This window comes from Leucopleurus acutus (assembly GCF_964270905.1).
Source record: "Leucopleurus acutus genome assembly, chromosome: 1".
Lineage (NCBI taxonomy): Eukaryota > Metazoa > Chordata > Mammalia > Artiodactyla > Delphinidae > Leucopleurus > Leucopleurus acutus.
Genome location: NC_139142.1, coordinates 83,582,130 through 83,609,837, shown reverse-complemented (window position 1 = coordinate 83,609,837; position 27,708 = coordinate 83,582,130). Strand labels below are relative to the sequence as shown.

At 41.1% G+C, this 27,708-nt stretch overlaps 1 protein-coding gene across 3 annotated transcripts in view; it reads right to left on the bottom strand.

Moving 5' to 3' along the window:
* RAD51 (RAD51 recombinase) overlaps positions 1 to 7,487 on the bottom strand; it is a gene marked incomplete at its 5' end in the record, with an annotated part of 30,190 nt that extends 22,703 nt beyond the window's left edge. For 2 of the 3 annotated variants that reach the window (XM_082848713.1, XM_082848715.1), the window contains 2 exons: positions 3,344 to 3,481; positions 7,401 to 7,487. In XM_082848713.1, coding sequence (XP_082704839.1) covers positions 3,344 to 3,481; positions 7,401 to 7,487 — 225 coding nt within the window. Of the gene's footprint in view, positions 1 to 3,253; positions 3,482 to 7,400 lie in introns of all 3 variants that reach the window. The other variant, XM_082848714.1, reaches the window with a different exon arrangement.
* Between the last annotated feature and the right edge of the window lie 20,221 nt (positions 7,488 to 27,708).

Here is a 27,708-nt window from a genome sequence, read left to right as displayed (position 1 = left end):
GAAGCTGCAGCAAGTTATCCACAAGATCTAGCGAAGATAATGAATGAATCTGGCTACCCTAAACAGACTTTCAATGTAGACGAAATGGTCTTATATCGGAAGAAGCCGTTGAGGACTTTCATAGCTACAGAACAGAAGTCAATGCCTGGCTTCAAAGTTTCAATGGACCAGTTGACTCTCATTTTAGGGGCTAATGCCACTGGTGACTTTAAGTTGAAGCCAATGTTCATTTACCATTCTGAAAATCCTAGGGCCCTTAAGAATTATGCTAAATCTATTCTGCTTGTGCTCTATAAATGCAATGACAAAGTCTGGATGATGGCACATCGGTTTACAACATGGTTTACTGAATATCTTAAACCCACTTTGAGACCTACTGCTTAGAAAAAAGATTCCTTTCAAATTTTATTGCTCACCGACAATGTACCAGGTCACCCAAGAGCTCTGATGGAAATGTACAATGAGATTTAAGGTTGTTTTCATGCCTGCTAACACAACATCCATTCTGCACCCTGCGGATCAAGGAGTAATTTCACCTTTCAAGTCTTACTATTTAAGAAATACACCTTGTAAGGCTATAGTAGCCACAGATAGTGATTCCTCTGATGGATCTGGGCAGTCAGCTGAAAACCTTTTGAAAAGGATTCACTATTCTAGATGCCACTATGTACATTCGTTTAAAAAAAAAGTATATATATAAACAACAACAACATTCGTGGTTCATGGGAAAAGATCAAAATATCATTAAACAGAAGTCTCGAAGAAGTTGATTCTTACCCTCATGGTGACTCTAACAGGTTCAAGACTTCAAAAGAGTAAGTAAATACAGATGTGGTGGAAAAAACAAGTGAGACAGGCTGGGACCTGGGACCCTTTGCTGCAGTGCTGCAATGCTTGCACCTGGACACACCTCTCCTTGAGCAACAAAATACAAAGAAACTGTATGGGACAAAAAATAACTGTTTGCATGCGCAATTAGGGCAAATTCTGGACAAAACATACAAAGAGACCAAAAAACCCAACTGTCACTTTTGAAGAGCCTGGAGCAAAAGGAGGGTACTGCCATGCGCCCTACACGAAACACGGACTAAGGGATGGGCAAACCACCTAAGCCACCCCTCCAGCCCGACGCCTGGACACACCCCTACCCTCACCCCACGTAAAGAACAAGCTCACCCCCACTCAGGGAGCGAGCAAGCAAAGGAGCCTGTTGTTTGTTCTCGCTCCCCCCTGCTGCAGCAGGGGCCCCAGTAAAGCCTTGCCTGAATTTCTTGTCTGGCCTCTGATCAATTTCCATTGATTAAGAAGGCCAAGAACCCTGGTCGGTAACAAAAGAATGAGAAGTAGAGCTTGAAGGTGCGGCTGAAATGCTGCAGTGTCATGATAAAACTTTCATGGATGAGGAGTTTCTTCTTATGGATAAACAAAGAGAGGTTTCTTAAGATAGAATCTACTCCTGGTAAAGATGCTGTGAAGACCCTGGTGAAATGACAACAAAAGATTTAGAACATGACATAAACTTGGTTGATAAAGCAGTGCCAGGGTCTGAGAGGATTGATTACCAATTTTGGAAAAATTTCTACGTGGGTAAAATGCTATCAAATAGCACTGCATATTACAGAGAAATCATTCATGAAAGGAAGAGTCAATCTACGTGGCAAACTTCACTGTTGTCTTGTTTCAAGAAACTGCTGCAGCCCCCCCAGGCCTTCAGCAACCACCACCCGGATCAGTCAGCAGCCACTGACATGGAGGCAAGACCCTCACCAGCAAAAAGACTACAATCACTGAAGGCTCAGATGATGGTTAGCATTTTCTAGTAATGAAGTATTTTTAAATTAAGGTATGTACATTGTTTTTGTAGACATAATACTATTGTATACTTAATAGACTACAGAACAGTATAAACACAACTTATATGCACTGGGAAACAACAAAATTTGTGGCACTTTACTGCAATATTTGCTTTATTATGGTGGTCTGGAACCTAACCTGCTATTATCTCCAAGGTATAGCCTGTAAATACCAAAGGATAAGTGCATAAAATAAAATGTAATCACAGGGTATGAATGCTAAAGGAATATATGAAGCAAGAAAAATGAATAGTAGCTGTAAGACTTTGGAGGGAAATGAGAAAGGATCACAGTATATCAGGATGAAAATAATTGGATTCTAGTCTTAGTTCTGTGATTAACTGCATGACTTTGGATAAATAATTGAATCACTGTGCCTAAGTTTCCTTATCTGTAAGACAGAGATAATACTGGTCCTGTCTTTCCCAGTGTCATTATGAAGGCTAAGTGAGAATACTGTATATATGAAAGGGATGGGATTTCAAAGTTAAAGTGCTATAAGGGAACTCTACTCGATATTCTATAATAACCTATATGGAAAAAGAATATGAAAAAGAGTGGATATATGTATATGAATCACTTAGCTGTACACCTGAAACACAACACTGTAAATCAACTATACGCCAATGTAAAATAAAAATTCAATTAAAAAAAAGTTTAAAAAAGTTAAAGTGCTATATAATATAAAGGGTTATTAAGTTACTACCTCATTTAGGTTAAGCCAGTGAAATCACTTTTATGTCATTTATTTAGGTTAAAAAAAACAAGCGTATGATTCATAATCACATTTTTCCTTATTATTAAAGAATCTTGCTTATGACTAGTTGACTAACAGATTATACACCCTGAGAGCCTAATTAACATGACTTTAATATTCAAGCAATAAAAACAGCTTTTCTATTTAAATTAATACATGTTTATCATAGAAACTGTAGAAACTTCAGAAAATAGAGGCAAAAATAAAAACTGCTCACATTCTCACCATCCAGAAACAATGTTAATATTTTAGTGTATCTATCCCCAGTGTATGTGCTATACATATATAAAAACACACATTTTTTAAAAACAAAAACATATATGCACACAAACATGTTTTGTTAACCTGCTTTCTTATATCAGTAATATTTTCCTATGTCAACGGATATTCTTTGAAACTATTTTTTGTGGCTGCATACTAATGAGTGTATTTCTAAGGCATGAAATCATAATATCCAGAATGATAAGGTACATACCACTCACTGCTGGTGGGAGTGCAAACTGGTAGTCAACTTAGCAATATTTATGTCATAACCTGTGATACTGCAATTCCCTAAGAAAAATCCCAGTTTATGCAAGGAGGCACATACAAAGATAATCATCTGGTAATGCAGTCACTTCTGGAAAGGGGAAGAGGGTGACACAGGAGGGGTGGAAGGAGGAAGACCGTAGCCTTTCACTGTACACCCTTTCGTACCACTACTGCCTCCCTCGGTCACACAAACAGTACTTACCAGAATTTTATCAGCTTTGGCTTCACTAATCCCCTTAATATTTATTAGCTCCTTCTTTGGTGCATAGGCAACAGCCTCCACAGTATGGAATCCAGCTTCTTCCAATTTCTTCACATCATTGGCATGTATGCCACATTGCTGCAAGTGAAGAAAACCGTGGATAAATTTAAGCTTCGATTCCCTCATCTGTCTAATGTGGTTATTTGTCCTACCTACTTCACAGAGCTCTTTTTAACTGTGATATTATACACAAAAGCTTTGAAAAGTATGACCTAAAATTTGAGGCATTTAATAACAAATTATCAACCTATTTATTATCAAAACCAGTGGGGTTTTTTTTGAATTTATTTTTTATACAGCAGGTTCTTATTAGTTATCTATTTTATACATATTAGTGTATATATGCCAATCCCAATCTCCCAATTCATCCCACCACCACCACCACTTTCCCCCCTTGGTGTCCATGTTTGTTCTCTACACCTGTATGACAGTCTCTAGGATCCATCCATGTCTCTACAAATGACCCAATTTCATTCCTTTTTATGGCTGAGTAATATTCCATTGTATATATGTACCACATCTTTTTAAATTAAAAAAAATTCTTTTAATTTTATCTTTGGCTGCATTGGGTCTTCATTGCTGTGCGTGGGCTTTTCTCTGGTTGCGGCGAGCGGGGGCTACTCTTCGTTGTGGTGCGCAGGCTCCTCATTGCAGTGGCTTTTCTTGTTGTGGAGCACGGGCTCTAGGCACGCAGGCTTCAGTAGTTGTGGCACACGGGCTCAGTAGTTGTGGCTCATGGACTCTAGAGGGCAGGCTCAGTTGTGGTGCATGGGCTCAGTTGCTCCGTGGCATGTGGGATCTTCCCGGACCAGGGCTCGAATCTGTGTCCCCTGCATTGGCAGGCGGATTCCTAACCACTGTACCACCAGGGAAGCCCCCACATCTTCTTGATCCATTCATCTGTCGATGGGCATTTAGGGTGCTTCCATGACCTGGCTATTGTAAATAGTGCTGCAATGAACTTTGGGGTGCATGTGTCTTTTTGAATTATGGTTTTCTCTGGGTATATGCCCAGTAGTGGGATTGCTGGGTCATATGGTAATTCTATTCTTACTTTTTTAAGGAACCTCCATACTGTTCTCCATAGTGGCTTTATCAATTTACATTCCCACAAACAATGCAAGAGGGTTCCCTTTTCTCCACACCCTCTCCAGCATTTGTTGTTTGTAGATTTTCTGATGATGCCTATTCTCACCAGTGTGAGGTGATACCTCATTGTAGTTTTGATTTGCATTTTTCTAATAATTAGTTATGTTGAGCAGCTTTTCATGTGCTTCTTGGCCATCTGTATGTCTTCTTTGGAGAAATGTCTATTTAGGTCTTCTACCCATTTTTGGATTGGGTTGTTTGTTTTTTAATATTGAGCTGCATGAGCTGTTTATATATTTTAAAGATTAATCCTTTGTCCGTTGATTCGTTTGCAAATATTTTCTCCCATTTTGAGGGTTGTCTTTTCATCTTGTTTGTAGCTTCTTTTGCTTTGCAAAAGCTTTTAAGCTTCATTAGGTCCCATTTGTTGTTTTTATTTCCATTACTCTAGGAGGTGGATCAAAAAAGATCTTCCTGTGATTTATGTCAGAGTGTTCTTCCTATGTTTTCCTCTAAGAGTTTTTTATAGTGTCCCGTCTTATATTTAGGTCTCTAATCCATTTTGAGTTTATTTTTGTGTATGGTGTTAGGGAGTGTTCTTATTTCATTCTTTTACATGTAGCTGTCCAGTTTTCCCAGCACCACTTATTGAAGAGACTGTCTTTTCTCCACTGTATATCCTTGCCTCGTTTGTCACAGATTAGTTGACCATAGGTGCAGGGGTTTATCTCTGAGCTTTCTATCCTGTTCCATTGATCTATATTTCTGTTTTTGTGCCAGTACCATATTGTCTTGATTACTGTAGCTTTGTAGTATAGTCTGAAGTCAGGGAGTCTGATTCTTCCAGCTCTGTTTTTTTCCCTCGAGACTGCTTTGGCTATTCGGGGTCTTTTGTGTCTCCATACAAATTTTAAGATTTTTTTGTTCTAGTTCTGTAAAAAATGTCATTGGTAATTTGATAGGGATTGCATTGAATCTGTAGATTACTTTGGGTAGTATAGTCATTTTCACAATATTGATTCTTCCAATCCAAGAACATGGTATGTCTCTCAATCTGTTTGTGTCATCTTTGATTTCTTTCATCAGTGTCTTATAGTTTTCTGAGTAGAGGTCTTTTACCTCCTTAGGTAGGTTTATTCCTAGGTATTTTATTCTTTGTGTTGCAATGGTGAATGGGATTGTTTCCTTAATTTCTCTTTCTAATCTTTCATTGTTAGTGTATAGGAATGCAAGAGATTTCTGTGCATAAATTTTGTATCCTGCAACTTTACCAAATTCATTGATTAGCTCTAGTAGTTTTCTGGTGGCATCTTTAGGATTCTCTATGTATAGTATCATGTCACCTGCAAACAGTGACAGTTTTACTTCTTCTTTTCCAATTTGTATTCCTTTTATTTCTTTTCTCCTCTGACTGCCATGGCTAGGACTTCCAAAACTATGTTGAATAATAGTGGCAAGAGTGGATATCCTTGTCTTGTTCCTGATCTTAGAGGAAATGCTTTCAGTTTTTCACCACTGAGAATGATGTTTGCTGTGGGTTTGTCATATATGGCCTTTATTATGTTGAGGTAGGTTCCCTCTATGCCCACTTTCTGGAGAGCAAAACCAGTAGTTTTAAACTAGCATTATGTATATTAAAATAGACTCTTGTCATGAATTGGATTAAACCTGTAACTCTAAACCTTTTATGACTAGGATTCTAAATGAACTTTGAGACCCTGGGCCCTAAAAGCCCACTTTAAACATTTCCCAATGTTTTCCACATCAAGCACACATAAAAAAATATGTTTTACACTAAGCTAGGATAAACAGCTAAGACTGCCCCAGAGCTAAGGGAAGCATATCTTAGCATAACCTTTTTGTAGCACAATGACTGGAAAGCTCTGTTTTAACAATTGATAGTAAAGATGGAGAAAACTACTTTTGGTCAGGGATTTATATACCACTTCTCAAAAACAAACCACCCAAAGGCACTTCTTTCTCCCTATATACAAAGTCAGCTTTGATTTTTACTAGGCACCAAAACCATGACTTCTAGCACAGCATGAATTATTAGGGGGATGTGTATGTATCTGGGGGTCAGGGAAGGTTTGGGAGAGGGGAGAGAATAGCACCTGCCCATGGAAACCTGTCTGTTATTAATATTTAAGCAAAAAGCAATACATATGTGTGGGTATAAGGATGCTCACTGAAACCAAAAGTTATGACTCTGAATTTTCCAATGTTTATCACAAACCCGTTTAAGTAACTTCCAGAGAGTGGAAGCTTAGGGGGCAACGGGAGGAATATGCATAAAGAGACAGAAGAATGAAGGCTTTCTCAACTTTTTATCCTGCTTCTTTCAGCCCAAGTCAACTGCACTCACTCTGGGGCCTCTGTACAATGCACAGAAATAGTGCAAGGCCCCAGCTCTGGTGCTTGATGTTCTTGTGCAGAGTCTTGAACTCTCACAACGTAACCCCAAGCCCTTCTCTCTGCCTATGACAGCTGTCTTCCTAGAAACTTCAGCACAGATCGAGGTCAGTGGAGAGACATTGTTCCTCTCCCCTTCCTGCATAGCTGGCCCAGGCCATTGTAATTCCCTGGACAGTAATTTCATACTTAGTATAAATAGCAGAGACTCTACCATGGGATCATAGGGCTTCTTAGTTTCTGACATACAGCTCTAAGAAAGAAAAATGATAATGTAGTAGAAGAATTCTTGACAAAAAAAGAGATCTGGCCAGATGTGTTTAGCAACTGTCTTAAGCCTTTCCACAGAATCCTTGACAACCCTCCTGAAAACTCTAATTTGGATTTTGACCTTAGGTAGTAAACCAATGGTTTATGTAAAGGTTGTGATTTCTCTCAATAGGTAGAACAATCTTGTCCAGCATTATAATTCTAAAATTAGCAACCAAGCACATACCTCTAATCGAGAAATAGGTTGTGGGCCAAAGCTCTCTTCTTCCACTGAAGTATCTGCATTTGCTTCAAGCTGCATCTGCATAGCCATTACTTAGTGTTCAATACTGAAAAGTACAGATGGCCATCAGGAAGAACACGAGAGAAAGTAGAGAGCTGCAAACATAGTTTTACAATAAATCTCTTTAAGAATTACTTGCTAGGCTTTTGGCTTAATCACTGACATACCCATGGCAGGAAAAAGAAAAAAAATCTCTCACCAGCCTTCCCTTCCACCTAGATAGCTGTATCAGAAAGACTTTAGGAGGAGCCAGCACTATCTTGCTTCTATAAAGTAGAACAGCTCGGACTCCCCTGGTGGTGCAGTGGTTAAGAATCCGCCTGCCAATGCAGAGGACACGGGTTCCATCCCTGGTCCGGGAACATCCCACAGGCCGAGGAGCAACTAAGTCTGTCACCACAACTACTGTAGCCTGGGTGCCCTAGAGCCCGCGCGCCGCAACTACTGAAGGCCACACACCTAGAGCCCGTGCTCCGCAACAAGAGAAGCCTGCGCTCCGCACAAGAGAAGCCCGCGTGCAGCAACAAAGACCCAACGCAGCCAAAAAATAAAATTAAAAAAAAAAAAAGAGACGAACAGCTTAACTAGATCAACTATATCCCTCTGTTCCCCTGCTTTATATTCCTTAAGGATAGGGGCCAAGTCTCATTAATTTGTATACACCTCATGATACATGATAAATCTTAGGTACATCTTAGGTGTTTGGTAAATATTTGGCAAGTGAATGCAGACTTTCCAGAACTCTACTTTAAAAAAGAAAAAAAATCGATGAAAGGTTAAACTGTTTCAGTTCCATTGCTCCCTTCCAGAAAGCAGGGTTTTGGGGTGGTGGGACAGAAGTGAAACAAAGGTACAGAATAATTGCCATAAGCCTCCATTCCTGATAGAGAAACAATGGACTGAGATGAGAGAAGTATCCCCACCTTAGGCAAGGACGGCTTGCAGTCACACAGTTTGCTTCTAATAGAAGTGTATGAAATTTAAAGATCACCGTTTTTTTTGCGGGGGGGGCTGTGCAGCATGTGGGATCTTAGTTCCCCAATGAGGGATCGAACCCGCACTCCCTGCATTAAAATTGCGGAGTCTTAACCACTGGACCACCAGGGAAGTCCCATAAAGATCACCATTTTAATTAATTCCAGGCCTCACTGAATGCACAAATGAATAAATAACATGGAATTACCTTGCTCAGTTTGAAATCTTCCATATAAATATAAGGCCTATACCAAAGTCAGATTATTTTGATAGAGTTATGACTGCTCAGGTTGAAAAGAATGAAGAACAAAAAGATTTCTATTATGAGGTATTAGTAAAAGCAAACAAGTTTTGATGGCCACAAGAATAAATGTACTTAAATCTGAACAATTTAACAAGCAAGATAAATTTAACTCAAAAGACAACAGATGGGCTTCCCCGGTGGCACAGTGGTTGAGACTCTGCCTGCCGATGCAGGGGACATGGGTTCGTGCCCGGGTCCGGGAAGATCCCACATGCCGCGGAGAGGCTGGGCCCGTGAGCCATGGCCGCTGAGCCTGCGCGTCCGGAGCCTGTGCTCCGTAATGGAGAGGCCACAACAGTGAGAGGCCCGCGTACCGCAAAAAAAAAAAAAAAAAAGACAACAGATAAGGGCTTCCCGGGTGGCACAGTGGTTAAGAATCCGCCTGCCAATGCAGTGAACACGGGTTCGAGTCCTAGTCTGGGAAGATCCCACATGCCACAGAGCAACGAAGCACGTGTGCCACAACTACTGAAGCCTGCGCACCTAGAGCCCGTGCTCCGCAACGAGAAGCCACCACAGTGAGAAGCCCACGCACTACAATGAAGAGTAGCCCCTGCTCGCCACAACTAGAGAAAGGCTGTGCGCGGCAACAAAGACTCAATGCAGCCAAAAATAAATAAATAAAATTAACAGGAAAAAAAAAAAGAAATCTCCATTCTTAGAGACTTGACAGAAGATAACCATTTGTTCTTGATTGGTTCAGGTGTAGCTCTTAGATGGCATGTTTAGCATAATGTGAGTTTATGATAATTCCAAATATCAGAATCACCTGAATGCAGCTTAAATTTAAGTGTCTTCCTTCATAATTTATGAAAAAGATGGCTTGAACTGTATTCATATAGCAATAACCAAAAAGCAAAAGACTGAAAAACTAGACTGTATTTAAATTTAGAACTTCTATTCATCAAAAGTCACCACTGTGAGAATGAAGTCAAATGATAGTGAGGGGAGAAAATATTTACCACATATATAACTGGTAACCAGAATATACAAAGAATTCCTTCAAATCAGCAAAACAGACAGACAACCCAATAGAAAAATAGGCAAGAGATCTGACCAAGCACTGCATAACATAAGATACCCAAATGGCTAATAAACATATCAACAAATGCTCAACTTCATTAATGATCAGGAAAATTAAAATTAAAACCACAAGGTAGGGCTTTCCTGGTGGCGCAGTGGTTCAGAGTCTGCCTGCCAGTACAGAGGACACGGGTTCGAGCCCTGGTCTGGGAAGATCCCGCATGCCTCGGAGCAACTAGGCCCGTGAGCCACAACTACTAAACCTGCGCATCTGGAGCTTGTGCTCCGCAACAAGAGAGGCCGCGATAGTGAGAGGCCAGCCCACCGCGATGAAGAGTGCCCACCCCCACCCCTCTTGCTGCAACTAGAAGAAGCCCTCGTGCAGAAACGCAGACCCAACACAGCCAAAAATAAATAAATAATTAGAAAAAAACAAACCAACAAGGTAATAGCTAAAATTTAAAAGACCGACAATACTAAGTATTAGCAAACGTGTGGAACAACTAAACACTCGTTCACTGCTGGTTTGAGTGTAAATTGGACAACTTTAGAAAACTGGTATTAAATATGGAAGGTGAAGATAGGCAAATGCTATGACCCAGGAATTTCACTACTCTGTGAAATTAACCCAGTGAAAAGCATACACGTGTGCACCAAAATGTATGCAGGAATATTCTTTCTCAGCAGCGTTTCTCATACAAGTTAAAACTAGAAACAATCCCGATATCCGCCACAGGTATAATGAATAAGGAATACAACATAGGAACAAGAAAGAACTGTTAAATGCAAAGACATTTACAAACCTGCAGACAAAATGTTGAGCAAAGGCAGACACAAATATACAGTCTTCCTTTGTACAAAATTCAACAACGGGCAAAATTAGACAATGGTGTTAGTAGTCAACACTGTGGTTACCTCTGGGGAAAAGGGAGAGTATTAGAGAAGGGGGCACAAGGGAGGCTTCTTGGGTGCTGACAGCATTCTATTTCTTGACCTGAGTGGTGATTACACAGATATATTCATTTTGTAATGATTCATGGAGCTGTAAACACTTTTGATCTGTGCATTTTTCTATTTGTATATTACACTTCACTTCAGAAGTTTAAGAAAAAACAACAAATCTCACTAGAGATCATTCCCTAGACATCACTTGAACGGTCTTCCGCATTAAAAAACGCAAATACCTTACTGGCAACTGGAGGTGGGAACTCTGTAAGCCAAACTTTGTGTAACGGAAAGGGCACTCACCAGAAATCCGGCTCTGGCTTAAGAGCTGTGACTTTTTTTTTTTTTTTTTTTTTTTTTAAGAGCTGTGACTTTTAAGTCACTACACCTCTCTGGATCTTGGGCTTCCTCGCCCACGCCCATAAAGTGGATGTTGCAAGTGAAGGCCAGTAAGGTTCCTCCCAGCTCTAGAATGCGCTTCTATTTTCGCCACAATGAGCTCCGAGGGTCGGACTAGCCCGGGCACAACCCTGCTCCGCCCCGCCCCGCCATATCCGAGTTTTTTACTTGTTATGGAGGGACCCCTAAGCCCGCTAAGGGAGCTGGGGCCCAAGTCTGGGTCCGGGTACGGGTTCGCGTCCGGCTTACGCGGTGGGAAGGGGCCAGGTCTGCGCCTCACACTCACCTCAGCCTGCAGCGTAACTCGCCCGGGCGGGCTGCGCGCTCCGACTACAGTCCGCCGGACCCGCGCGCGCCCGACCCCGGACGGACTGCAGACCCCCTCACCTGCACCCCACTTCTCTACGCCCTTGCTGCGGCCTTCTGCACGAAACCCAGGCGACTTTCAGCTCCTAACCGCGCTCCTGGGGCGCGTCTCAGCTCTCTTCAGGCCGCGGTCTCAGGCGGCAGCACCCACTCCGTCTGCCGCCTTCGGAAATCCCGCCAAATCCTATTGGGCAGGGTCACGCCTGCGTCAACGTAACGTCTCCCCGCCCTTCTCGGGTCCGCCTCCCCGCCACTTCGGCTACTCGTGAGGCCGAGATAGACCGAAAGAACTTGACTTCGCAGGATGTTTTGGGTTCCCCTCTTGTTTTTCTCCCTTACGACTAATCCAAAATTTGGAAGTTGCGTCCTTCTTCCCTTTACCAGATCGGGGACTACAACTCCCAAGAGGTAGTGGGCCGGTCCGAGACTACATCTCCCAATATGCACCGCGGGAGGGCGACGCTGCTTTAGCTCCTCACCACCTGTAGATAATATCTAGGCTTTTCGGAACTCTTGATCTGTTTCTTAAGCATCTAAACTGGGGTATTTGGCCCTTCAGGTTGCTTTGAACTCTAACTCAGTCAAATTCTGGAGCCAGGGGCTTTCTAGGCCCTTGTAGGTGGTGGAGCTGAGGACGCTCGAGTAGATGGATGAGGCTGGAACATAGAGCTAATGGAGGAGAGGAAGAAAGGACTGAAATATTAGTAAAGCTGTGGTACTTTATTGGAGATTTGCGGGACTCCAGAGGAAGGAGACGTTGATTTTGAGAATGTAAATCTTATCGTGGTTAAAAGTTGATTACGGTTTTAAAGGTTGGGTAGGGTTTCCTGGGCGAAGAAGAGGAGATGAAAACATTATAAGCGGATAGAGCAGCATGGGTATGGAAATTAACAGTGTGGTCAAGGAATACTGTTGTCTGATGAGGCAGGAGAAGTGCAGTAACAGGTGCTGAGACTGTTAAATTACGTTTATTTCAGGCTATGAAGAGGCTTAAGACCATTATAGAGCTTTGGCCTTTATTCTTTAGGTAATGGGGAAATCACTGAAAGTTTTTAACCTGATGAGTCATGTGCTTAGACCTGTTTTTGTTCCCCACCACTTTATATTTGTGGAGTGCTTTAAAATTCATAAAGTTTTTATTTAATCCTCACACTGTTACCTTGTGGCACTGAAGGATAGATTTCAGGAGAGTGAGAGTAAAGACTACAAAAACTGTTAGGAAGCTCTTGCAATATTTCAGGCAAGAGAGGAAGGCCTGAGCTAGAGCAGTGACAGAGAGAACAGATTCAGGAAGCATTCTGGCGGTAGAATCAACCTTAGTGGTTATAGATGATACCTGGGGATAATAGTGAACTGCCTTCCATACCAGAGATACGCACCTTCACCTCCTATTCTTCACGTACTTTCCTCCTGAGAGCACCTGCAAACCCACAGCCCCTCTTGGCTGAGTGAAGATACATGACTTCGACCTTTCATTAAAATGGAATTCCTTTGGCTGTGTGGATGTCAAACCAGAGAAACCCCATCTGCAGAAAGATTAAGAAGTTTAGAGACTAAGAAAGTGGGAGAGAGTCATACAGAAAAAAACAGTTTTGAATTCTGACTGCTTTCCAGATCTTTCCAATTTCTCAGGGGCCCAGCAGCACTTAATGCTCTTGAGGTCCGTGAGATACCCCTATGTTCCAGTGATCTCCCATTTTTTTCAGCTTAAACAAATATGTCTTTTCGTCCAAGACAACCCACTAAGAAGTCAGAAATGAGACAAAATAGATTTCTTGATAACAGTTAAATTAGCAAGCCATGAGAATATTTATAAATATGTCATTGAAAAGTTTTGAATATATCCTAAGTTACAATGTAAGTGACCTATCTGAAATCTCAAGGAGGCAACTTCTAATAAGACCAAAACTTAACCAGCAGAAATTTGATAATTCGTCTCAAGAAAAAGTGATCTCATCAGTGTAGTCACCCTGGAGTACAGAAAGGGAAATCCAGAAAGGGAAACCCCATGTCACATCCAAGTGATCTATTTGAGTAGTGCAAGGATGATTCAATATTAGGAAGTCAGTTATAATTGGCTATATTAATAGGTCAAGGAGAAAAACCAAATGGTTAATTTCATCATATTGGAAAAGCATCTGTCAGGGAGGAAGAAATTTTCCTCTACCCTCCTAAGTTCTTCTGGCTGATCTAAGAATTAAACTGACGTAAGACAAGAAAATCAAACAAAATTTTAATAACATGTATAGCTGGGAGTGACCCAGGAAACCTGAGTTACTCCTCAAAACAGCAGAAACCCTCACCTTAAATACTGTCTTTAGTAAGGATAAAAGAGGATGTTGAGGGTAGTGTTTTAGGACTTCAAAAGAGAGGAAGGCAATTCACAAGCAGATGGAAAAGCAAAGGTTTGGCAAATAAATGTTTATTTGGCCATGCAGAGACAATGGAACACAGAGTGGACTTGTTTTAGGCAATTAGGGGGAAGGTCAAAGTTATTTCCTGACCTTGATTGGGCCTTGATTGTTTTCAACTCGAAATAACCCACAAACCAAAGAGACATTTTGGTGTGCCAAGTTTTGCTCCCCTACATATCCAATAAAATTCAACATAAATTCCTGATTAAGGGGAAAAAACGGTAAAAACGAATTAGATATTTGCTTAACATGATCAGTAATATATAGATACAGATATCCCAGACAAGCTGCCATCATCTCTTTGCTAATGAAATGTTAGAAACACTTTCATTAAAATCAAGAACAAAATTATCTATTGCCACTATTATTTACTATTGTGCAAAAAGTGCTACTAAGTGCAATAACAAAAGAATGAAATAATAAAAGATAAAAAACAAATAATAAAAGATGCATATCTTGGAAAAGATTTACAGATATGATTATATGCCTGGATAGTTTAAGGGACAATAAACGAGTACATTAGTGTAGCTAATTACATATAAAAAGATCAGAGCTTTATTAAGTGCTAACAATAACTAGATAATGTAATGGAAAAAAAGATCCCATTCAAAGTAGCAACAAAACCCATAAATGTCTAGGAATAAACTTTAAGAAATGTTCAGGACCTGCATGGAGAGATCTCTAAAACTATGTTCGCAGAAGAGCTCAATGTTATAAAGTTGAAAATTCTCCCAAATCAGTGAATTCCTAATAGAAATCCCAATGGGATTTGTGGCAATTACTGTGGGTTGCCTACCCAACAGACACTGCCCTTCTTTATGGCTAAGAGAAACTAGTATGTGGAAGGATGCTCTCTAGTAAGATTTTTGGATGACTTTGTCTTCATCTGCATTCTTTTGTGTATGGTTTGAACTTTTTGTACAAATTTGTTTTGACTTTATGATGATAGTTTTAAATTGTAACAAAAATATAAAATATCTTGGAATAAACTTAATGAGAAAAGTGTACATCAAAGGAAACTTTAAGATATTAAAGAAAGGCCTTCCTTGGTGGCGCAGTGGTTAAGAATCTGCCTGCTAATGCAGGGGACACAGGTTCAAGCCCTGGCCAGGGAAGATCCCACATGCCGTGGAGAAACTAAGCCCGTGTGCCACAACTACTGACCCTGTACTCTAGAGCTCGTGTGCCACAACTACTGAGCCCACGTGCCACAACTACTGAAGCCTGCGCACCTAGAGCCTGTGCTCCGCAACAAGAGAAGCTGCTGCAACGAGAAGGCTGCACACCGCAACGAAGAGTAGCCCCTGCTCGCCTCAACCAGAGAAAGCCTGTGCACAGCAACAAAGACCCAACGCAGCCAAAAATTAAAAAAATTAAAAAAATAAATTAAAAAAAAGATATTAAAGAAGGACACAAAACAGAAAAGCATACTATCTACTTGTAATGGAAGACTCAACATCTTTCTTTTTTAATTAATTAATTAATTAATTATTTGGCTGCACTGGGTCTTCGTTGCTGTGTGCGGGCTTTCTCTAGTTGTGGCCAGTGGGGGTTACTCTTGGTTGCAGTGCATGGGCTTCTCATTGCAGTGGCTTCTCGTTGTGGCGCACAGGCTCTAGGCACGCAGGCTTCAGTAGTTGTGGCACACAGGCTCAGTAGTTGTGGCACACAGGCTCAGTAGTTGTGGCTCGTGGACTCTAGAGCGCAGGCTCAGTAGTTGTGGCTCGTGGACTCTAGAGCGCAGGCTCAGTAGTTGTGGCACACAGGCTTAGTTGTTCCACTGCATGTGGGATCATCCAGAAGCAGGGCTTGCACCTGTGTCCCCTGCATCGGCAGGGGGATTCTTAACGACTGAACACCAGGGAAGTCCAAGACTCAACATCTTAAAGACAGCAGTCCTCCATTAGTTGATCTTTAATTTTAATACAACATGATCTCAGTAAAAATACCAACAAGGTTTTTATTTTGGAACTGAACAGGCTAGTTCTCACATTTATATGGTAAAATAAAAAGCAAGAAGAGCCATGAAAATCCTGAAATAAAAGGGCCTGAACTGACCAGGTATTAAAACAAATTATAAAACTACAATAATTAAAATGTACTTGTGCTAAAAAGATAGGTCAATGGCACAGACTAGTTATCCCAGTGTCATAGTTTCCTATCACTGCTAGTAACAAATTACCACAAATTTAGTGGCTTAAAACAAGAAAGATGTATTATCTTACAATTCTGGAAGTCAGAAATCCTAAATTCTGAGTTTCACTGGGCTAAAATCAAGGTGTTGGCAGAATTGTGTTCCTTCTGGAGGTCCTAGGAGAGAGTCTATTTCCTTGCTTTTTCCAGGTTTTAGAGGCACCTGCATTCTTTGCCTTGAGGCCCCTTCCTCCATCTTCAAAGCCAACAATCACTTTGACCTTGGCTTCCCTCATCACATCTCCTTCTCTGACTCTGACATCCTGACTCCCTCTTATAAGGATCCTGTGATTACACTGGTCCACCCAGCTAATCCAGGATACTCTCCCCATGTCAAGATCCTTCAAAACATCTGCAAAGTCCCTACTGCCATGTAAGGTAACATTCACAGGTTTCAGGAATTAGGATGTGGACATCTTGGGACTTCCCTGGCGGTCCAGTTGTTACGATTCCATGCTCCCAATGCAGTGGGCCCGGGTTCAATCCCTGGACAGGGAACTAGATCCCGCATGCCACAACTAAAAGATCCCACATGCCACAACGAAGACCCGGTGCAGCCAAAGAAATAAATTTTTTTTTTTTAAAAAGGATGTGGACATCTTTGGGGGGCTATTGTTCTGCCTACCATAATCAGTTATAGACAGAGAAATTTAATATATGATAAAAGAGGAATTTTGAATCAGAAGGAAAAAATATAGAGGGTTTATTAAATGGTGTTGGGATAACCACATAGCCATCTGAAAAAATTAATTTTGATCCTTATCTCATACTTTATGTTAGGATAAATTTCTAAATGGATCAAAGATATAAAGTGTCAAACCATAAAAGTTCTAAGAGAAACCATGGGCCTTACAAAAGCTATAAAGGAAAATATTGAAACATTTGACTATTGTTGATGGAAAATTAATCAATATTCAGTCTAAGAAAGAAACAGAAAATTTTATTTGAGCTAAGCTGAAGATTATAACCCAGGAGACAGTCTTTCAGAAGCTCTGAGGACTGTTCCAAAGAAGTAAAGGGGGAGGGCAGTATGTATGTGATTTTAACAAAGGGGTATGTGCAAACAAGCACAAATCTTGGTAGAATGTTACTGCTATTTGAAAGGAATGGATATCTTAGTTAATGGTGTTAGTGCTTTTCTAAGTATGGGAAGATGTAAGAAACTGGATTCATAAAATTTTCTCCAGAAAATATGTATCTGAGGGCCAGTTCTGCCAGTTTTCCCAGAGCAGGAAATGCCTTGTCCTGCTCTTCGCCCTGAATTCCTTTCTCGGGTGTACTGTAGGTCAGTGACTGCACTGCTAACGACTGGAATCTTATAGAACTGGATGGTGGCCAACATTCCTTTTTTTTTTTTTAATATTTATTTATTTTTGGCTGCATCGGTTCTTAGTTGTGGCACACAAGATCTTTCATTGTGGAGCGTGGGCTCTTCATTGTGGTGCACAGGCTTCTCTCTAGTTGTGGCCTGTGGGCTCCAGAGAGCGTGTGGGCTCTGTAGTTGCAGCACTTGGGCTCTCTAGTTGTGGTGCGTAGGCTTTGTTGCCCTGTAGCATGTGGGATCTTAGCTCCCCGACCAGGGCTCCAACCAGCATACCCTGCATTGCAAGACAGATTCTTAACCATTGGACCACCAGGGAAGTCCCTGGCCACCATTCTTTATCTTACAAAACCCTCCCTTTGTGTCTTAATTTTGACCAAGGATGGGAGGCATTTCATGACCAATTCGTCCCACAGAGCTAGGAATACTCATTCTCAGGTCAGGCGAGGATTTCATTGATAGGCCACTCATTGTGCTATTACTGGACTCAGCCCAAATCCTCTGGACCGCCTGTCTTACTAGTCTGTTATGGTCCAGGAAATGGCTTCTTCCCATATCTAGAGTTAACACTATTACAATCATTGCTCTTATAGACCTATATATTTGGTCAGTCGTTTCAAGTTCCCTAATCGTTATTATTTTACTGAAGGCTTAGTCACACATTTGGTAGTGCAAAAAACAATAATCTTGTAAAATAGGCAGAATACAAGTAATATAGCTAGTAACATTAATAAAGTAAGTAAATATTTAAGCTAAGAATTTCCATTAGTATCTCCCAGTATCTTCCCAGGTCATCTGACCCAGTCTGTTCTGGACCAATCTCTATTCATTAAGTTCACCAAAGACATCTACACATACAATGTGGGTAGTGGTTCATCATGATCCCTTACAGGATTGAGAAAGGAATGATTTCTTCTAAGGATTATATGGCTGGTTCCAGAAAAAGAAAAATTGATCTTTATGGTTAAGCAGGTATTTCTGCTGTTGGGGAGGTCTGGTTAATACATAATACAGATGCACAATGCACACTGGAGGGGAAGGAGGAGGCCCGAAAGGGCAGAGAAAAATTTTATGTTTAAATTTTTGTCTTGCCTTAAAATATGAATTTTATTTCATCACTATATATCTTTAAATTTCTAAATGGCAAAACCCATCATAAATAAAGTCATATAAACCAACAAACAGGGGGGAAATTTGGCAACCTATATCACAAAGAGTTCTTTTATATTTGAAGACATTCTACAAGTCAGTGAGAAAGATAACTCAGAAAAGTGGGCAAAGATTATCAACAATACCCAGAAAAGGACATAAAAATTTCTCTAAAGCATATATAAAGAAGTTCAACCTCATACATAATGAGAGAAATATAAATTAAAACCATACTGAGATACCACCAAAAAGTTTGGAATGTACTGTATTAGCAAGTTTGTGGCACTCATTGCTAGTAGGATTGATTTGACTATTTTAAAGGGCAATTTGGTGACATCTATTAAGGTTACAAATGCAACTAGACTTTGACCCAACAGCTCCATTTCTAGGAAAATATCCTGCAGATAAACTTACACATACGCAAAGTTTCAGCATAGTTTGCAGTAGCAAAAGATGATAAACAACCTACATGTTTATCAATAGAGATATCGTACATCCATCCAGTGGATTATGATTTAATAAAAAGGAAAAATATGGGTTGGAACCTCTTTATGTATTGATCTGAACCTATCAAGATATGTCGTTAAGTGAAAAAGGCAAAATGAAGCACAGTGTGTATTGCTGTACTATTTGTGTAGAAAGAAGGAGAGAAGAAATATTTATTTACACACTCATTCCTACTTGCATACATGTTTGCTTTTGTATTCAAGATAGCTTTGAAATGATGGACAAGAATCTGGTAACATTAGTTGTCTCCAAGAAGGGAAACTGGGTGTCTGGGGGAAGACTAAAAGAGACATGTTTACTTTCCTTTCAGTACTTTTTGAATTTTGGGCCATATGAATGTATTACCCACTCAAAAACTAAAAATAATACAGATTTAAGTCTGATTTTTAAAAATGAACACAATACAATTTTTCATTTCGGAAAAATTTTAAAGGATGGGGATACATCACCAGCAAGAATTTGGCATAGTCTAGGGAGGAAAGAAACAAAATTTGGCATCAGAAACAGTTGCAGGAAGATATACTTCCTTATGGAACAAAAGCGATTCATCAGGCTTCCCTAAAGCCTGGATGAAACCTCTCTCAGGACTATACTACCTCTAGTTACTTGGCCACCAAGCAAACCTCTTTTCATTTGCAATTTTTCATTTTGAAAAAATTAAAGCCTGGGAAGGGACTTCCCTGGTGGTCCAGTGTTTAAGACTCTGAGCTCCCAATGCAGGGGGCATGGGTTCAATCCCTGGCTGGAGAACTAGGATCCTGCATGCAGCACAGTGTGGCCAAAAAATAAATAAATAAATAAATGAATAACACAGTGGCTATGTAAATCAACCATACTTCAAAAAAGAAATAAAAATAAAAATAAATTAAAGCCTGGGAATTCCCTGGCGGTCCAGTGGTTAAGACTCCTGCATTTCCACTGCAGGGGCAGGCTTGGATCCCTGGTTGGGGAATTAAGATCTCGCATGCCGCTTGGCGGCCAAAAAAAAAAAAAAGCCTACAGAAATGTTGAAAGAACGGTGCATTTAAACACCTATGCACATGTTGCTGTATTTGTTTTCTCTGTTTCCTCTCACATGCATATATACACATACCCACATATACATATATTTCTAAAATTTTTGGCCGCACCGCACGGCATGCGGGATCTTATTTCAAAGACCAGGGATGGAACCTGCGCCCCCTACAGTGGAAGCAGGGAGTATTAACTGCTTGACTGCCAGGGAAGTCCTGCCCACATATATACTTTAAAAAAGCCATTTGAAAGTAAGTTGCAGACATGTATTTCCTAATAAGGATATTCTCCTACATAATACTATTATCACAGTCAAGAAATTTAACATTGATAAAAGAATATTATCTAATATATAGTTAATAATCAAATTTCCAAGTGTCCTCAAAATATACTTTATGAATTTTTTTTTTAAACTATAGAATTCAATCAGGGATCAGGCATTACCTTTCCAAAGGCTCTTTAGTCTCCTGTGTTCTAGGAGAATTCTCCTGCCTTTTTGTTTTGTTTTGATTTCATGACATTTTAAAAAATAATAAACTAATAAATTATTAATATTATAAATTATTAATATTAATTAAAATAAATAAATTAGAAAACTCAGTTAAGTAGAGTCAGGAGACCAGAAGGGGGTGCTCTCAAACCTTGCATTGATAGCAGAGCCCAGCAAAAAGCAGAAGACTCCTCTTCTTTCCTGGCAAGGACTCAGCCAACAAAAAGCCATGAACTCCTTGTTTACTGCAGCCCTCCCAGCTTCCTTTTCCTCTCTATAAATGTGTTCTCCTTCCCTTATAGTGTGGAGACTTGCATGTGGCCCACCATGGTTGCAAATCTTGAACTGCAATTCTCTGCTGATCCAGAATAAACCCACTTTTGCTGGAAAAATATCTGGCAGTGTGTTTTAGGTCAACAACATTGACACTTTTAAAGAATTAAAGCCAGTTGTCCAGAGAATCCAGATTTGGTTATTTACTTCCTCATGATTAGATTCAGGTTAAGCGTTTTTTAAAAATCAGAATACTATATAGGTGATGTGTATCAAGCAATCTCATTTGTTTCTTACTAATTCAATTTCCTAGTACTCTGACAAAATGGAAAGAGTCCTTGGGCAGCAGACATGCGTTGTAAATAAAAAACACCTTTCTACAAGTATATTTCCCCAAGATTCAGCTGAATACAGTTTTGCTATGATTCCTTAAGATTCAATCAGATGTGAATTTCAATCAATGTCACAGCCATTAAACTCATAGGCATCCAGTTTTCCCATGAAAACAGCCCAGCTGAACCTTGGTTAACACACCTATGAATTTAAAATGTATGTATCCGTTTATATGAAGTACTATTGTTACCAAACCAAACTAGGGTCCACTTGCCTGCTGTGCAGCAAAGTCAATTTACTGACACTGGGGTGTGGTGAAGGAAGGAACAGTGTTTATTGCAAGGCACCAAGGAAGGAGAACAGGTAACTCATGCTCAAAAGACCCAAACAGGGAAGTGTGGGTTTTTTTGTTTTTTGGCATGTGGGATCTTAGTTCCCCAACTAGGGATCGAACTCACACCCCCTGCACTGGAAGGGCAGAATCTTAACCACTGGACCACCAGGTAAGTTCCTCAGGAAAGTGTTTCTAAAGGCAACACTTGGGGTAAGGGTTGCAGCATGCATGATCAGGTCATAGACTTTCTTCTGACTGGTTGGTGGTAAGGTAACAAGGTGGTGTTTCAGAAATCTCAATCATCAACCTGGTTCTAATCAGTCTAGGGTCTACACACTTGTGGTCAGCACATAGTCACCATTTTCCACCTGGGCAGGGGGCCTTAGTTTCTGCATAACAACTCAAATATATTCAACATATTGTTATCCCTTGAGGAGGAACTAGGACTCTGTCTTATCACTGAACTATTGTTTCTTGACTGCTTTTCCTGTGCTTCTGCATTCCCCTAATTAGTAACTGCTTGAGTCTGCTGTTTGGAATTCAGAGAAGGCCTAGTCTTTGTCTACATATAAGAAATGGGGGACTCAGGGGGCTTTTGTACCTAGGAGGGCCTCACAGGGTCCTGCTCAGTTTTTTTTTGTTTTGTTTTTGAGAGTTCTGAGTTTAAGTTTTATTCAGGGTCTTATTGCAGACTATAGCTTGAGAGACAGCCACTCAGTACCTCTGAGTAAACTGCTCAGAAGAGGTAGGGGAGAAGCATATATATATATAGATATAGATATATATAGATGGATTTTTCTTCACACACACACACTGTATTTTATTTTTACAAGAGATAAATAGACTGACACCAAGCATTGTAAATGGATGACCACAACAAAAGCAACAATGATTGCAATTACCAAACATGAAACACACTCATACTATGTCAGAACCTGCTCAGTTTTAATCCCCCATTTCTTTGATACTCCTCAATCCTGAGGGTAACAGGGGCACGACAAAAAAGGGAACAGTTTTGGATAGAGAGGTTAATCATAAACTTGGCAGTGGAAGTCAGTTTTAGGGGGACTCAGTTTCAATCTCCACTCCTGTTTTAACTTTCCCCAAATCTTTGAGGGAATGGGGCAATAACCACTCTGGATACTTCCTACTAAAATGGGGTATAGTCCTGCCTCAGCTGGGGAATGGACACCAAGATGGAAATATTCCCAAGTTCCAGGTCTTGGAACCTAGTCTTGCATGATGAAGATATTAGTTCCTTGGTCCACCATTTTAGTGTAATAGTCCCAGTTAGAAGTAGGAGGAGGAGTGACGACCTGAACTTTAATAAACCTTGAAAAGTAGATCTCATTCTCTGAGGAATTCAGGAGAATAAGCCTGAAAACCAGTCTGTACCTGTTACTTCTGGGGAGACTTGTAGCCTGGTAACCAGTTGCCTAATGTTATTTAAGGAGGTTTTAACTTCTGATGTGTTATTAACATACACATAACAGGAGCTATTGGCCACTACACATATGTCTCCTTTTTCTATTAAAATCTAATCTAAAGCAATTTTATTGTCCAGTACTACTCTGGCTAAAGAATCTAGTGTCTTCTGCTGGGAGGCTATGGCTTGAACTGTCTCATTTGTTACTATTTCCAAAATAAGAAAAAATTTAATAGTTACAAGAGGAGACCACAAGGATGGTCTCCAGCTGGCAACTGCCAGCAGACACTGCCTTGAGAACCAGTGAGTGTCCTTGACACAGTTCAGAAAATACAGCAATACAGGAATGTGTCTAAAAATCACATCCAAAAAACAAAAACAAACAAAAATGAATAAAAATGGGTGACTTCCCTGATGGTCCAGTGGTTAAGACTCCCACTGCAGGGGGGCACAGGTTCAATCCCTGGTTGGGGAACTAAGATCCCACATGCCATGTGGCAAGGCAAAAAAAAAAAAAAGAATAAAAATCACATTCACAATGGCCATCCAGCTCCACCTTGGATGCCTGAACTACAGCCACTCCATTTGGATTTTCAAATGATTCCCCTCCTTAGTGGTCAAAGCAGTTATACGATACATGTTTGATAGGTCACAAAGCAGGCGGTTCTGGTCAGCATAAAGTTCAGGTTAATTATGTATTAGCCAGAATGACTTACCCATACTTCAGTGTGAAGATTTCTTCTATCATTTCCCCTTTTGTTTGCAAATCTTTGTCTAGATCAAAATATTTGTCCTTCAGTGCCAGTGAGGTTGCTGCCTCACCCTGGTCCATCATGTCACTCAGTGCTAGGTCTCCTTTTTGTTTATACAGATATTTGCCTAGTTATCCACTTTGGGGGAAAACTAATCAGACCACAGAGAACAAGCTCAGAGGTATGCTAATGGGAAAACATTTTATAGGCTATACATTTATCAATTATACCGAATTGTTACACAAACATTGTACATGTGCTTTTAACAGTAGACTTAAAGCAAGCAATGATACATGTCATGAGTACTTAGGCTCTGTGACAACTTCACTAGAGAATTTTCTTTCCAGTCTATACATTGGGGTCACCAGTATGGTTAGAAATAAAACAATAACTTTCAATATTAATAGGCAGTTACAAACATTTGTTAAAGAGTTCGATTAAATTAGTAGGATGGGTCTTACAGGCCTAGTCCAGATTCTTGGGTCAGCTGCCTACCATTGTTGCTGTCTTCTTGTCATCCTGGTGTGGATGTTGTTTGGAGTCAGCAGTTCTTTCTATAGACCAGTCCAGTGCAGAGGCCTTTCTTAAGTGGGAAATATGAACTCAAGAGTCAGTTCCCTTCAGTTTCACTGCACATGAGCTAGTTAAGGGTACCTGGTAAGGATCCTTTTATCTAGATTGGAGACAGATGCCTAATCTCCTGGTTTGCAGGTCATAGGGCATCTGATCTTCATCTAAAGATAGATTGCTGTGATAAGCTTTAGAAACAAACTTAGAGTGTATTTTTAATAATTTAATTAAACTTTACAGTTGGGAACCCTCCTACATTCAATGGGAATGTAAATTGGTACAGCCACTATGGAAAACAGTATAGCCAAATTAAGACTCATTTGTTTGCTACATAAGTCTAATTTCAATAAACTTGGCCTGATTATTTACATAGGTCTAACTGATCATAAAGGGTCTTTTCAATTAGCTGTGCTGGAACTTTTCATAAGGAATCTCAGATTGAATCTTTAAAAGGCCTCTCAAGGCCAGAAAAGCCACGTCAAGAGCTTGCCACAGATTCTGCCTATGATATCTACAGATTTGGATGAATTCCGCTCTTCTTGAAGTCACAAAATACTTGAGATTTCTGCACCTGTTGGGAGGTGACCTTCCTTGTTCACCTGACAGCCTGCTGGGAACCTAAGGGTTTCAGTTTCTGGAGGGATTAGGTAGAAAGAAAAGTGTTTCAATTCTGCTTACATAGGTATAATTTACCAAGTTGCTGTCAATCACAATTAGCTTAAGTGGAAATGTTTCCTTATATCTGGAAAACACAGATTAAAAGCCAGTAATATTTCAGACAAAAAACATAAATATTACAACCATATTCACCAGTTCACTCAGTCCTATGTAACTCATCCTTGATTGCCTCAGGCTTAAGGGGATACTGCTTTTCTCGAGGATATTGATCAGAATTCCTTAAGGTGATCCTAATCAGCTGTATGTTTTTAGCTCTTCCGACTCAACCCTGAGACCATACATCTGGGTTCACCTTCTCTAAGATATGGGCAGGTACGTTCTCAGACTTTCTTATATCCTCTCCCAGGGCTAGTAAAAGCTGTTTTTCCCCACTGAGAGATATGCCTTTCCATTAGGTCAACACTTACAGAGGCTTTTAACTTTGAGAGCAGGTCCCATCCCAACAGAGGGATGGGACACTCTGGGACATATAGGAAGGAGTCCAGTAGTGTGGAAGGTCCTATTTTCATGTTAATTGTTCTAAAAATAACCTCCTAGTAAAGTTGCCTAATGCCTCTTTAATAGTACACTCCAGTGTGGACAGTCTTCCTCTCAGGGTGGTCCAGACTGAATGAGTGACTCCAGTATCTATTAAAAATTCTACTTTCTCCCCCTCTAGTTCTAAGACAACCTGGTGCTCCTTTGGGGAGGTTGGGATTATATATTATCAGGTTTATAAGGCCCTGTCAGTCTTCCTCTACTTGGGGTATCATGAGCTTTGGGATTTCTGTGGCCCTCCTGCTCTGAGGATGGTCAGGACATTCCCTTTTCAAATGCCCTTCCTTCTTATAGAAAGCACATTGATTGGGCCCCAACTTCACTGGTGGCCCCACTTTGGTCCCTCGGTGGGGGCCGGGATTACTCACCCACATTGGTCCATCCGATGCCCTTGGCTTACCTGAGGTGAACTGGAGAGCAACAGCCAGGAGGGTGCCTGGCCTTTTCAGCTTCTTGTCCCCCTTTTCTTCCTCAGCCATATCTCGGTTGTTGAACACCCCAAAAGCAATATCTACCAGATGGGAGTTTGGGGTGTTTGGGCCCATTGCTACTTTCTGCAGCTTCCTTTGTATGTTGGGGGCACTCCGAGATATAATAAGTATTGACCACTGGGTTACTCTCAGGGGTGTGTAGATCAAGAGTTGTATACTGTTGGAGACATTTTCTAGTCCTCTCTAGGAATGCTGAATATTTGACTTTTCCCCAATTAATGGGTCTCCGGCAAGAAGGCTTTATCCCCTTAAGTGGGAGACTGGTAATTCTCAAGCCAGGCCCTATTCACTGAAACACAGGATCCCATGTAGGGTCAATGGCAGGGACTGCTTCCGCTGCTGGTCTCCAGATCTGGTGGTTGGCTGAGTTAAGTGCTGCTTATCTGCCTCTTCCCCAGCCTTCGACAGGACACTGGTCTTCCTCAGCTCTAAGGAGGTTGAGAGGGACTGCAGATCTGCCCAATTAGAGTTATGAGTCATAAATATTCCACTCATTAAATCTATGAATCTCTCTGGATCCTCTCTCAGGCTTCTAGTATGTTCTTTCCAATTATAGAGGTCTGAGGTAGAGAAGGGGACATAGATGGTTGTAAGCCCCCCTCACCATTAGGGACCTGCCTGAGGCGGCAAACAGAAACCTCAGGTTGATAATTAGCCCCACTTCGGGTGGTTCCCCCTGAAACAGAGGGCCCAGGAGGAAGGGGTGGGCAAAAATCTTGAGAGGGAACGGTCAGGCCCTTCTTCACTTCTGCAGGAGGTGGTACACCTCCCTTCCCTTCTGACAGGGAAGGCGGAACAGGGTCAGGTGTTGGTACCCGGTAAGAGGTACCCGGTAGGGAATTCCATGGCAGTCCAGTGGTTAGGACTTGGCGCTTCCACTGCAGGGGGCACGGGTTCGATCCCTGGTCAGGGAATAGGATCCCACAAGCTGCATGGTGGCGTGGCCAAAAGAAAAAAAAAAAAAGAGGTGCTGGGTAAGGGGGTGGTACAAGAGGTTGGGCCCTTCCCATGGGAAGTCCTGAATCTACAGGGCCCTCTGATATATAGGCCCTCTATGATTGGCAGAATCGGTTTCCCAATGCTTACTGGTTTTTGGCTTGCTGTCACTTTACAAAGGGCCATAAAGCACTGTACATGTGGCATCTCGACCCATTTTTCTAACCTTCTGCAGTAAAGAACTAACTATAGGATGATACTGTGATTTGGAGATCCATTCTCTGGTCATTTGTCTTGGCTTCCTAGTGAGCATTGGGGCCAGACAACGTTACAGAAGATCACTATCTGTTTCTTTGTCATAGGTTGTTACCCAAAAGATTTACAATTACTTATAATACATCTTAACGGACTACAATCGGGAACAGAAATGTTTCCCATTCTGATGTACCACAGGGAAGCAGCCATTCTCAGGGGCTGACTGATACAATTTACAGACATCAGAGTCTGCTCCTCCTGAGTCTGAAAATAGTTTCCCACCTCTCATCCTCCTGTATGAAAAACCTGGGACTTCCCTGGTGGCGCAGTGGTTAAGAATCCGCCTGCCAAGGCAGGGGACACGGGTTCGATCCCTGGTCAGGGAAGATCCCACATGCCGCGGAGCAACTAAGCCCGTGTGCCACAACTACTGAGCCTGCGCTCTAGAGCCCGCGAGCCACAACTACTGAGCCTGTGTGCCACAACTACCGAAGCCTGTGCACCCTAGAGCCCATGCTCCCCAACAAGAGAAGCCACCGCAATGAGAAGCCCGCGCATCGCAACGA